Source organism: Vidua macroura, chromosome 12 (assembly GCF_024509145.1).
Source record: "Vidua macroura isolate BioBank_ID:100142 chromosome 12, ASM2450914v1, whole genome shotgun sequence".
NCBI lineage: Eukaryota > Metazoa > Chordata > Aves > Passeriformes > Viduidae > Vidua > Vidua macroura.
The window spans coordinates 647,070-659,210 of NC_071582.1; the positions used below are offsets into that span (position 1 = coordinate 647,070).

Consider the following 12,141-nt stretch of genomic DNA (forward strand, 5'->3'; position numbering starts at 1 on the left):
GAACCTTACAACATTCTGATACTTATGAATGCTGAATTATTTTTTTCTCTCCTAAATGGTAAAAATAAGGATACACACCTCAGTAACACTGTTGATGTGACAATAAGCCAGCAATTGTTTCTGTAGGGAACATAAAAGCTCATGCAAATGAGCAGGTTGGCTGTTTTCTGAAGATGATGTACCTAGTAGAAATTTATCACTGTTTTTTTCCAGTTCTCCAAAGGCTTGGTCCTATTAAGACAAAAGCAGGGAAAAGATAACAATTAACTCTGCTTCAAGTACTACAGTATTTTATTATCACCTAAAAAGAAGCATTTTCATCTTTCCTATGTGCACCTGTAATTACTGGAGAAATTGGATAATATCAAGTGGATCATGGGATAACCAAACTTGAAATTCCAATTGTTTATAATGCCACACGAGCAACTGCGGTAGCCATGAGGCAAGCATTTCTTATGTTACTTTCATGTGCAGCAATGCTTTTATTCCTCACCAAGGATAACTAGATTCAAAAACTCAGTTTCTAATCTAGCCCCCAAAGCACAATGTGTTAAAATATGGAATAACTCCTTAGGATGTGTTGGGGCCTGATGCATAAGGTATTTCACACTATAATCCCTGATTGCACTATCCAGGATGGCAGCAGAAGGAGAACATAGATGGCTGCTTGACTTCCCTTGGAATCCATTGGAAAAAATGAGTTAGTTTCAGCATCCAATTCAAAGCAGACAGGTCCACCTTGCTGACTGAAGGAGGTCTAGAGAGAACAAAACACTGCCAACCCCATGCTGAGGAGCTCCACACTATGCCGAGAAGTCCAAATCTCTGATTTCTTCTCACTGTTGAATTCAACTGGCTGGTTGAATAAGAAGCTGAGTCAGTGATTTGCTCCCACATTCCCCTACACTTTCTAAGAACAACAATCTGGCTGACACACTGTGTTTAGTAAGAACTGTACTTGCTGCTCTATTACAAGGTAGTTACCACCATAGTGAAGTTAATTAAACAGATTAATGCTCCTGGCGTCTGCTTGTTGTTCCCTGGTGGCTGAGATTATACTGACAAACACTGTATACAAACTATTTACTTCTTGTGTTATGTTTTCTCTTCCAAAAAAATCTGAAACCAGAGCAAGAGCAATAAAATAGTCTGACATGAAATCAGCTTACATAAGTCACCTTAAACAATAAATACCACTAGAGCAACATTAGAACCATATTGTTAGAGATTATTTAACTGACTTTAGTCCACTTAAGGACAAATACATATGGCAGTGTTACTTCAGATAAACAAAATGAGCATAATTTCCTTAAGATGAGGGGGAAAACAGTAACCCTTCAAAGTATCAAAAATTCATTATAATTTAAAAAGAAAAATTCATATGAAGCCTGTACATACTGTATAAAATCCCAAGTTTCTTAGAAGAGTCTTCATTAAGATTTCAGCTAGATGAGTATCTGGATGACTGCTCTGGACAGCATATGCTTGATCAGAGAGGTTTCCATAGCTGATACACATTGAGGCAGTTTCTGTGGTATCGGATGGGGAGCTATAGCCAAGCAGGGAAGCTACATGGGTGTGATCCTGCAAGCTTGTCAGAATGATGTCCAACTGCATTCTCTAAAGAAAAATGTTTAGACACAAAAATCACTTTTCATTAATAAAGATAAAATAATGAGCTAAGAAGAAAAAAAAAGGCATAGTTGCCCAATAAAAATCTTCTAATGGGACACAGAAATAAGCTGTAAGGCTTTACCAAAATACTCCAGGTTTTCCTGAAGATTTGTACTATTAGAGAATGGATAAATATAATGAATTACACTGACCATACCTAGTAAAAACCTGAGATTAAGAGAGACAGAAACCAGATTGTCCACATGGTGGGCAATGAGTGTAAGACACTGAACCAAACACTTGTCTCCAGTATTTCCTGGTTATCTGATTATTTGGGAAGACGGGTGGGAGACACACAATTTCTCTACACTGTATATAGGAAAAAGGGTACAAAAATGACCCTTGCAGTCATCTTTACAAAGCAGGGTGAAATCCATGTAGGGAAAGCATTACACAAGTATTCATCCCAGAAAACAGTTAATTTTCTCTTACCAAAGCTTGTTCAATCAATCGAGTATTCAAAATTATCTAATCTCTAAACTTGTCTGGATACACTACCACAGCAATTCATAAGCTCTCTGCAGTTGACCTTCACTTGAGAAAACAGTGCTCCCTGCCTCACCCCCTTCTGGTTTAGCCAGGCTGCCCCACAGATTTTGTTACGCTGGGCCTTGCACTGCATCTCCCCAGAAGTGCGCTCACACTCTGCAAATGAGGCTCGCCTCATAGCTCAAAATATTCCCACAGAAAAACCCAAAGCATACCCCAGCTGCTCTCAGGCATATTTTTATTTGACCTTACCTGTCCTTTTGATAAGCTTTCCCATCTATCAGGACCTTGGGGTAGAAGAGAATGTAGCAATTCCATTCTCTCTCGTAAGGGAGGAAGTAGCATAGTTGCTCCAACTGACAGTGTCTCAATTACAACCTAAAATTAGAGCAGCCAAAAATACTTCTTCAGTGGAGAAGGGAAATAATCAACCCACCTGTAGCCTTAAAAAGTACCGTACATCACACATGATATATCCCAAATATCTGCTTAATTTCATTTCATATGAGAATTCTACCACACAACAGCACACTAATCTTTTATGCAAACACATGCAGTACACTTGAGTGAAACAAGACCAACAAAAGGTGCTATCTCCTGTAAGAGTGCATCTTAGCAGAATTACTCAACCAAGTTAGTTACTCAATCCATAACAATAACATTTTAGGCTCATTATTACAGGGAAGAGTAATTTAAAAGTTAAAAAATAGAGCAGCTTTTTGAAATTCTTATGCAAACATTCTCCTCTGCCTTCAGATCATAAAACAGTGATGGTGACTACATTTTTTACCTTCAATGAGTAAAACTGGCCAGTCAGAATCGTTCAGAAAGTCTGATAAATATCTAGCTACACAGTAAAAAAAAAAGATAGTAGTATAATTTTCACATGTAAACAACAAGGCATGACTTACTTCTTGAATTTCATCAGGGACAGAAGAGTCCATCAGTCTGAACAAGAGATTTCGAAGAGGACCAGCCTGCCGGCCAAGAATGCTGGTGGCTACACCTCCAGCCAGTGCAAGTGCAAGGTGATTAGAAAGCAGCTTCAAACACAATTTAAGAAAATTGTGATGTTCCCTGTAAAAGAAATATGTATCAATTCACCTCTCCTACTCCCTTCCACTTATTTGTGCACTAAGCTTTTAACTCTCCTTTGATTTTTCATACCAGAAAGGCAAGTAAATTACAAGTTTAAGGAAACTCCTCTGAGAAACTTACTGCCAACTTCCTTAAAAGAACAAAAACTGAAACTAGAATAGAGAAATGCTTTTGTGGACAATGGTTGCAAGAGGCATTCACTTTAGATTAGTAGTCCCATGAATTATGAGGCAAAACAGCCCCAAAATACAGAAATAAACAATAACATGATACACAGAGGGGGAAAAAAACTTTTAAGAAGCAATAAATGTAATCTTCTCTCAGAAGATTTAGAAGTACAACAATCAGGTTAAAAACAGGAAGTCAGGATATTCATTTCTAGTCCTTTTAAAAAAAAATTTGAAACACTGGTTACAGGAGTAAGAACTGACAACACAGAAACAGTAAATGCATTTCAACTACACAGAAGAATGTGCTTTAAAGGAAAAATCTGAAGTAAAGCATTTCATTCATTGCATAATGAAAACAAATTTCAGACTAAAGATCCTGCTACATTTGAGACACTGTAAAGCTCCTCTGTTATACAAATGCACTAGAGTAATTCTTCACAAATGGCACCTGAGTGAGCAAATAAACCAGACTTATGCTTGTTAAAGAATAGACTAACCAGGACTGAGCTATGAACCACTGCTGTAAAGAAAAAATAAATATAAAAATCTGTAACATGCATATGCTGTATATACCTTGATGAAGGAAAAGGAAGAGGAGGAATTTCACTGTTAATTTTGTCACAGTAGTGCTCAAGAAAAGAACGAAGATGTGAAAAGGTACTTTCTTCAAGGTCGACACAATAGGGCCTGTGCCATGCCACAACTTGCCTGGAATCAAACATCAAGGAAAATTACCTTCTGGAAATCTTTAACTGCTTTAATAAATTAATAGTTTAAACAAGTTGAATACACACTTAACTAAACCAGTTTCTTTCTTAGAGCAAACTAATACAACTATGGCAGACCAACTTCCTGACCCATGAAGGTATTTTCTTCTCTCTTTTCTGTAAAACTCTTTACAATCAAATTCCACATTTATGGACAAAAACACCTCAGTGCCATAAATCTAAAGCCATATGCATCTAATCTGATTAATGCAAACATTGACCAGTACTCACAAAGCTGGTTTTAGGATAAATGTCAGGTTAGAGACTGATAAAATGCACAGAGCACTATTTTCTTATTTGACAGCTCCCTTGAGAACAGGCCATTTGAAATTCTTCTTGAATTATCTCCCAAATATTAAGTTTTTCTGTTCCTTTGTGTTAGTCCATACATAAATGTTTACTGTTTCACTTCAATCACTTGCTAACGTCTTTGGTGTGAAAGTATTATTTGAGTTATTGTGTATTAATAACCAAACAATTTATTTAGGTACCTATTTTCAGTTTAACATGTAACCATACAGAATTTTTTAAAGATCTTTAAATGCACCTCAGTAATTTGTCTGAACTTCCCCTTTCCCAGAGTTTCCTGATTAGTGTACTACCTATTACACTAAACAAAACTTCCCGAGCCATAAAAAAATCCCCTTAGAAGCAAAAAATAAAAAGTACTGAATTGTTTCACCTCCCACTGACTCCCTGTCAATATTTAGTGAACAGAGGTAGGTTTTGTCTAACTACATGTAAGAAACATTCATACATAAAGAAGAAATATCCAAATCTTTGGTGCTGATACATTTTCACTTGTAACATGCAACAATTAGCAGAGAGGAGGGAGGAAAGATGAGAGGAAGAAGACTTTCCAGACCAAAACATTACAACCAGAATGCTTGGCACAGATGATATGGGAACACTTTCAGGAAATAGTTAAATGTACCCCAAAGCGAACTTGCATAAAAGAATAAAATTATACCTGTCCCAAATGTCATTGTTACCTGTCCCTTGGAAGAGCTGTCCAGGCAAGGCTATGGGATGTTCCTGCCGAAATCTGCTGAATTGCAACTCCATCTAAACCACTTACTTTCTTTGGTTTAGTAATGGGGCCAGTAGAGTTTCCCTGTCCACACTGTCCCATTGAATTGTTACCCCAAGCATAAACTTCATTATCTATAAACATAAATAAAGTAGAAAAAAGCTGAGATACAAGTGCTTTTGATCTAGAGGAGGATTACGTATTTTTACAGCTTATTCTCTTTACCATGAGAAAGTGCCAAACAGTGACTGTCACCAATGGAAATGTCAACTATTCTGGTAGCCGCGAGCTCTTCAATGAGCTTGGGTCTGAGAGCAGTCGCCTCTGAAGAGCCACAGCCAAGGCAGGCGCCGCAGCCCCAAGCGTAAACCTGGAGCAGAACAACCACAGAACAGCTGCAGGTCACACCTGTGCTACTGCTGAGCACAGCAAACAACACCCCAGCAAACCACCTGCACAAGGACTGCAACTGTACTTTCAGCACAGTGTGCACAGGATTTTTCTGACTGAACACACATCTCATGCAGTGTGCGTTCCTTCCCCCAGCCACTGAGGTGCCACAGAGCACCAGGGAGGCTACTGCAGGAAAAGAAACTGCTGTAGTGAATGCCAACACTCCTAACCCCCACTTAGAAAACCCACTGCCTCTGAGTCACAGAGTTGAAGGTGGGGAGGCCAGCTGGGTTACACGTGCGGAAATGCTTACTGGATGACATGCACCCATCATGCCCTTGTTTACCACCTCAACATTTAGCTCCAAGCTCTCCTGAGATTTTTCAGGTTGGAAATAAAACTTGCAGTTAACACCTATATTCTGATATACACGTACATTTTAAAAAGCTATTAAATCACTTCATCACCTGAGTTGGTTACTGTACTAAAAATTACAAAGCATTTCATTGCTGTTTGTTTCTTGAATCCAACTTGATTTTACACCGGTTACATTTATGAACCTAAAAATACTACATTTTCTATGACTAAGCAAGAATCTTGAAAAGTGTGCTTTAGATGACTCTTAGCACATTTTGAAATACTCTTGTGCATTAGGTACTTCAATATCTAATCAAGAACTTCACTTCTACTTAAGTACTAGTTGAACATTTTCTCAACAGTTAAAATAATAAATGCTGAAATAATGTGAACCCAGACCCTCTTCACCAACTCCCGTAATTTGAGTGGAACTTGTTTTGCCTACCTGCCCTGTTGATGTCAAGGCAAGTGAAGACTGACTTCCAGCACAAACTTTTCGAATAAACATTCCTTGCAAGGCTTCTATAACTTTGGGTTTATATACTCTATTTGTATCACCATGACCAAGTTTGCCTGCAAAGGGAGGAAACACAACTGGAAGGTATTTTCAATGAATACACAACAATTAAAAGTACCCCAAAAGAGTTTTTTTTTTGGATTTCTAAAAACATCAGAGTGGATTTTTAAAATTAGAACATATTACAATTTAAGAAACCTATTCTCTTTCAATTACAGTAATTTCAGACATGAAGAAATATATATTTATTATAGTCTATTTTAAAATTGAAACACTAATCCCAGGCAGTTTATATGTAATAGTTCGTAGGACATAATTAGCTACTGTCATATCATGAGTGAGCTTATTTGGAAGTCATCAGCACAGCATTTTTTCCAGAATTGTTCATCTATTCACTGACCCTTCTGCGCTGTCAATCTCCTCCCTTGCTGAAAATCTTTTTTTTTTAACCCTATAATCTTGCAGGTGAACTTCAGGTATTGTATTTAGATTTTTTAAGAATTCCCTTCTTTGAACAGCTACCAAATGACAAATAAAAACCAAAACCAAACTGCAAGGACTACTGAAACTATGAGGCAGATGGAGTAAGACAAGAATTACTACCAAAGCATTTGTTTTACCCACCATTGTCTCCTCCTCCAAACGACCACACTGTTCTCCCATCTTTGGACAGAGCTATTGTGTGTGAACTGCCACAGGAAACCTCACCTACATTGCTGATATCTTTTACTAAAGTTGGAATGTTGCGGCTGTTGCTGTCACCATGACCTAAGGAAAAAAGATAGAAGTATTTTTTTTTGTGAAGATTAAAGTCCTATATCTGTTTTGCAATCATAAGATTTTGCAAATTCCACGTGTATTGCAGTCATCACAAATGATTTCTGCCAACTTTTTGGAAAGACTCACAGTAAGGTTTGGAAGATCTCTGTCATGAAGTTAAACATTAAATCTTTATGACATACTCCAGAACACCTGTTCATATCACACTGCCTCTAAAACTTATGATTATTTTCTACCTAGCTGGAAAGAAATAAAAATAATTGCTAGTACAACTGCCTTCAATACCAGCTGATTAGGTAGCTAGGCTTCCCAATACTGGGCATCAGATATCCTGCACAGCATGAGGAAGCTGTGGTAAGGGCCCTCTGTCACTCCTGCCCATACTGCACTGACTGAGGAGATCAGGCCCCTCAGCTGCCTTTAGGCAGCCACATTTCCAACAGCTACCACCTACTTTATAAAAAGTTTTATATTCTACTAAACTCCAGAAAATCTGTGGATATGGAAGAAAAATTGAGAACAAATGAAAATGAGTATCACTGGTATCCATAACTGATTAAATATTAACAAATTGCTATAACCCAATTAAATGTTACATTTAGCTACATTCTGGAACTCAACACTGTAGACTCAAGACCCCCAAAGGACGTCAAAACTCCACAATAATCTAAAACTCAAGGAGAACGTTTCCACAATTCCCACCAAAATTCCAGTTAAACCTCTAACACAGAGTTCTTTTCTTAACAACAGGGATACACTCAGAACTTCTACTGATTCCCTTGAAAGCTGCGACTGTTGAACACTTTCCTCATCTTCCAACCCCTGCCAGTTGCTTGCTTTTACCCCTCTATACTTGATCATTGTGACATTTAAAGAAAACAGAAGGGAACTAAAGCTCAATTTGAAAAAAATTTCTATGCAAAACCTGTTAGTTCAACTGAACTTGCTCAAGAAGGGTAGTTTCACACCAGGCATAGCAGCTCTACAGCAAAGATGACGAAACAGACAAGTAAACTTGAAGGAAATAGTAACACAGGGTTTCTAGTTTCAGTTCAATTTAACTTTTTAGATGTCTTAAGGTAAAAGAACACTAAGCCATTCTGGCAAACTTAACATCAAGTATCATTATTAGAATCAGACTCTTGATATTATTAGCCAGTTATTCCTGACTCTTCAAAGAATCATTCTACCATCAGACTACATGAGGCTTATCTAGAATTTCAGTTTATTTGAAACATCTACTGTTTACATTCCAGTGACATTAGCAACCATATAGCCTCAGGAATTAATAAAAGCAACTTGCCTTGAAATTAAAATCTTTTAGAAATAATCTTTGTAAAATTAACTGAATTAAAAACTTTCTAGAGCCTCTGCACTTGTCAGCTGTACACACACACCTGAGCACGTGTGTATGTGTACGTAAAGTGGACAATTCCAGAACAAGGCAAATAGGTGTATAAAATCATTACTAGACACAGGAATTCTTCCAAAAGCATCTCATGAAATTTTCAAATTACCTAATCTTCCGAAGTCTCCTTCTCCCCATGTATACAGCTCTCCATCATCTGTAACAGCAGCACTGTGTCTGTAGCCCGCCGATACACACACAACCACCTACATTACATGCATAAAGAGAGATGACATTTTTACACAAATCAAGTGGGAAGTCTGAAAGCTTAGGAGACTCAAGTTTCAGGAGTCTACATAAACTAAGTTGTTCATTCACATGGATCAAGTAGACACAATCTTTGCAATCTTTTCTGTTTATTTGATATGGGGAAATAAGTACATAAACAGTTTATATGTAAAACTACTAATGATTTATCAAGCAGCTTTAGCATCATGATATCCTAGTCTTAGATGAGCAAAAAGCAGCATCAGCGAATGTTTAAGACACTAAACAAGCTACATATGAAAGCCTTGATGTTGCAACTAGCAAAACTGAAACTGCAATTCAGCAAAAGCCCCTGAACAAGTTTGACTCAAGACTATGAGAGGCTTTCCTGACAATGCCACTGCCCAAATCACAGGCCTACAGGCAACCATAAGCTCTAGTGTTTTGTCTAAAGCAGACCAGGCCTCAAAGAGAAGTCTAGAAAGAACACAGAATTTTTTTTCAGGATTTTATCTATCTCAAACTTTATGCAACATCCCAGCTGAAGAGAACAAAAACACGTGCTCCACTATACAAAACATACCTTCCCTTGCAGGGGACCCTGAATAAGTTTGGGATATTTCTGAGTTGAACTATTTCCATGTCCCAGTTTTCCATAGTCACCATCACCCCAGCTGAAGACTTCCCCTTCTGTTGTAAATGCTAAAGTGTGACCATCAGATCCTTTTGAAGACGACACCTTTTTAATAGACCTGTGAGGCTCAAAAGTCAATTTTTTCAATGTGGACTGATTGTTGGAGTCTCCCAGTCCCAGTCTCCCATAGCTGCCTTTTCCACAGGCTCTAACAGAACCATCCGTAGAAATGACAAATGTACAATACTGTCCAGCTTCAATCTACAAAGAGAAAAAAGGATGTAATAGAGAAATACAGAGATTAGATAAATCCAGAATTTATATATACATCTAGAAGTCTGTATTTTTAAATAGAATTTCAAGTTTCTTCATATAAAATGATGTAAAAACTAAATATAACACACAATGTTAAAATAATTTGGATTTCAGCAAGCAGTAAAACTAAAATTATTGGGAAATATGTTATGATTAAATCTATTTTCATAATAGACTAACGTATATAAACAGTCATTATTTTATTTATTTGTATCTCTTCTACAGACTGTAGAAATTGTGTTGCATTCAGATCTCCGAAACTCACGGATGGAAATCTTAGTGTTTTAAAAGCAAAAAATGCAAAGTAGCAGCTTGATAAAGCACTGTAGGTTTTGCTTAATTTTAACCAGTACCAAGCAGTAACATCCCAAAAATATACCAAATGCTAAAAATCCACTAGAGACTATAAACTTTAATCACGTGAATATCAAAGAAATAAGATCAAAAGCTTTTAAGAAAGTAAGAACTTGCCCCTATTGGGAAGTCAGTGCTCAGCTGAGGAATGACCCAACAGCAAATGGACTAACACAGAAGTCATTCCCTATAGGAATCTTAACACAGCAGAAGTGCAGAGCAGGTTCCATCTGACACATCAAGGCACACCATAAACCAGCCCCAAACAGGTGGCCACAGCCCTATTTAATAGGAATGAATGTCTTCATACAGATAATCCCACAACAATAATCAAATGGAAGGCTAGGTGGAAAAATCACATAAATTTGTTGTATAGTTGTATACAGTACTATTAGAAGAGTAATCCCTTCATTCAGATCATGCATTCCATTCTTGTGTATTAGTCTTTCAAATGTTTTGAAAGTTTTCTGAATGCATAAACTTGCTTTATGATGTCCTGTCCTGCAACCCATTGAAATAAATCAGCAGTGACGTCCATAGAATACAATTCCAGAAAATGCACCTAAATTGTCCAGTGACCAGAAAGTGCTTTTACTTAAGTCAACACTGCAAAGCCAATACAGTACCAGAAAAGCAAACTATTATATTCTGGGTCACGCATCAATAGAAATGCTCAGCTGCAACTGCAGAACCTGTGACTGTGAGCAGAAAGAGCATGTAGACTGATTTTCAGAAAGCTAATTAAGGTTGCTGTGTCAGCAGCTAGTCCAGTTTGGAGCTTTAAACTCGGCAATCTCGGGTGTGAAAACCACCAATGGAAAAAAACACGGAGTCGTTAAGACACCTTTTAACAGACAATTAAAACAAAACAAAACAAAAAAAAACCAAAAAAAAAAACAAAAAAAAAAAAAACCAAAAACAAAACAAAAAAACTGACCAAAAAACAAACATAACAAAACAAACCCACAAAAAAAAAAATACAGGCAGCTACACTTGTCTCCACAGAGCAAGTCAGGTAATTCAGTCATTCTTGTTACATGGATATTTATCTGCACGTTTTCACTAAAAGGAAACCAGAATTTTTTTCCCAGGTATCAATAAAAGTAGTGAGATATTCTCAGTCATACAACCTGTGCAACCAGTTCTGAGCATCATTTATTACAATCTGCTTCATTACAACTTGACACTCAGAAATAAAGTACTATTTTTCAATTTCATACTGTGACTATGAAGCTGCTGAACGTTACATAGTGTACCACTAACAGATGTCACTCACTGTCTGTGCATCAGAAAAGCTCGGAGCAAGCTTAGGTTGAAGTATTTTCTCTTGAGTTCCCTCTACCAGCTGGTGACTGCTGTTACTGCCCCACACATACACCTCACAGGTCTCTGACACGATGGGAGCATCGCCCGTTTGAATGCTGTCCGGGCTGGCACACGTCCTTGAATAGTCTGAGGCCATTCGACAAACCTGTTCAAACCAGAGACTTATTACACAGTAGCATTTTATATTTCTTCCTATACAGTCACAGTGTTTAATGCAGCTTTAATTGCCTCTCAACGTGGTAACTGTCTAAAACACAAATCACCACAACCATATCAACAGCTTGCCCAAATGACTTTGTCTCACTACATCTTAGTTTTTCAAACTTTTTTGCACCTCTTCGACCCCAGAATAACTACACCCACATGTGCATACAAATCACATGTGTGAGGAGGAAGTAAACTACAGTAACTTAAAAGTTTTTTCCAAGACATACCTCTTCAAATAAACACAGAGCTGCCTCATACAGAGAACATAAACCATCAGATGTTCTGGTTGGCTCTCTCCATTGACTTCGATCAGCAGATGATCCCTACAATGTTTAAACGTTGTTATTAGGAGAAATATGCCACCAATACAGCAATAGTCCACCTGAACAATCAGGGACTTGTTCTTATACATTAG

At 37.5% G+C, this 12,141-nt stretch overlaps 1 protein-coding gene across 11 annotated transcripts in view; it reads right to left on the bottom strand.

Annotated features, from left to right (window-relative positions):
• The window catches only part of HERC1 (HECT and RLD domain containing E3 ubiquitin protein ligase family member 1), a 102,584-nt gene that overhangs the window by 55,571 nt on the left and 34,872 nt on the right, over positions 1 to 12,141 (bottom strand). For all 11 annotated transcript variants that reach the window (XM_053987965.1, XM_053987967.1, XM_053987969.1 and 8 more), the window contains exons 3-15: positions 11,954 to 12,049; positions 11,470 to 11,664; positions 9,474 to 9,785; positions 8,793 to 8,889; positions 7,120 to 7,263; positions 6,424 to 6,551; positions 5,454 to 5,598; positions 5,191 to 5,362; positions 4,005 to 4,139; positions 3,075 to 3,240; positions 2,416 to 2,541; positions 1,399 to 1,620; positions 79 to 231 (exon numbers count right to left, since the gene is read on the bottom strand). In XM_053987965.1, the coding sequence (XP_053843940.1) occupies positions 79 to 231; positions 1,399 to 1,620; positions 2,416 to 2,541; positions 3,075 to 3,240; positions 4,005 to 4,139; positions 5,191 to 5,362; positions 5,454 to 5,598; positions 6,424 to 6,551; positions 7,120 to 7,263; positions 8,793 to 8,889; positions 9,474 to 9,785; positions 11,470 to 11,664; positions 11,954 to 12,049 (2,091 nt within the window). The remainder of the gene's footprint in view (positions 1 to 78; positions 232 to 1,398; positions 1,621 to 2,415; positions 2,542 to 3,074; positions 3,241 to 4,004; positions 4,140 to 5,190; positions 5,363 to 5,453; positions 5,599 to 6,423; positions 6,552 to 7,119; positions 7,264 to 8,792; positions 8,890 to 9,473; positions 9,786 to 11,469; positions 11,665 to 11,953; positions 12,050 to 12,141) is intronic.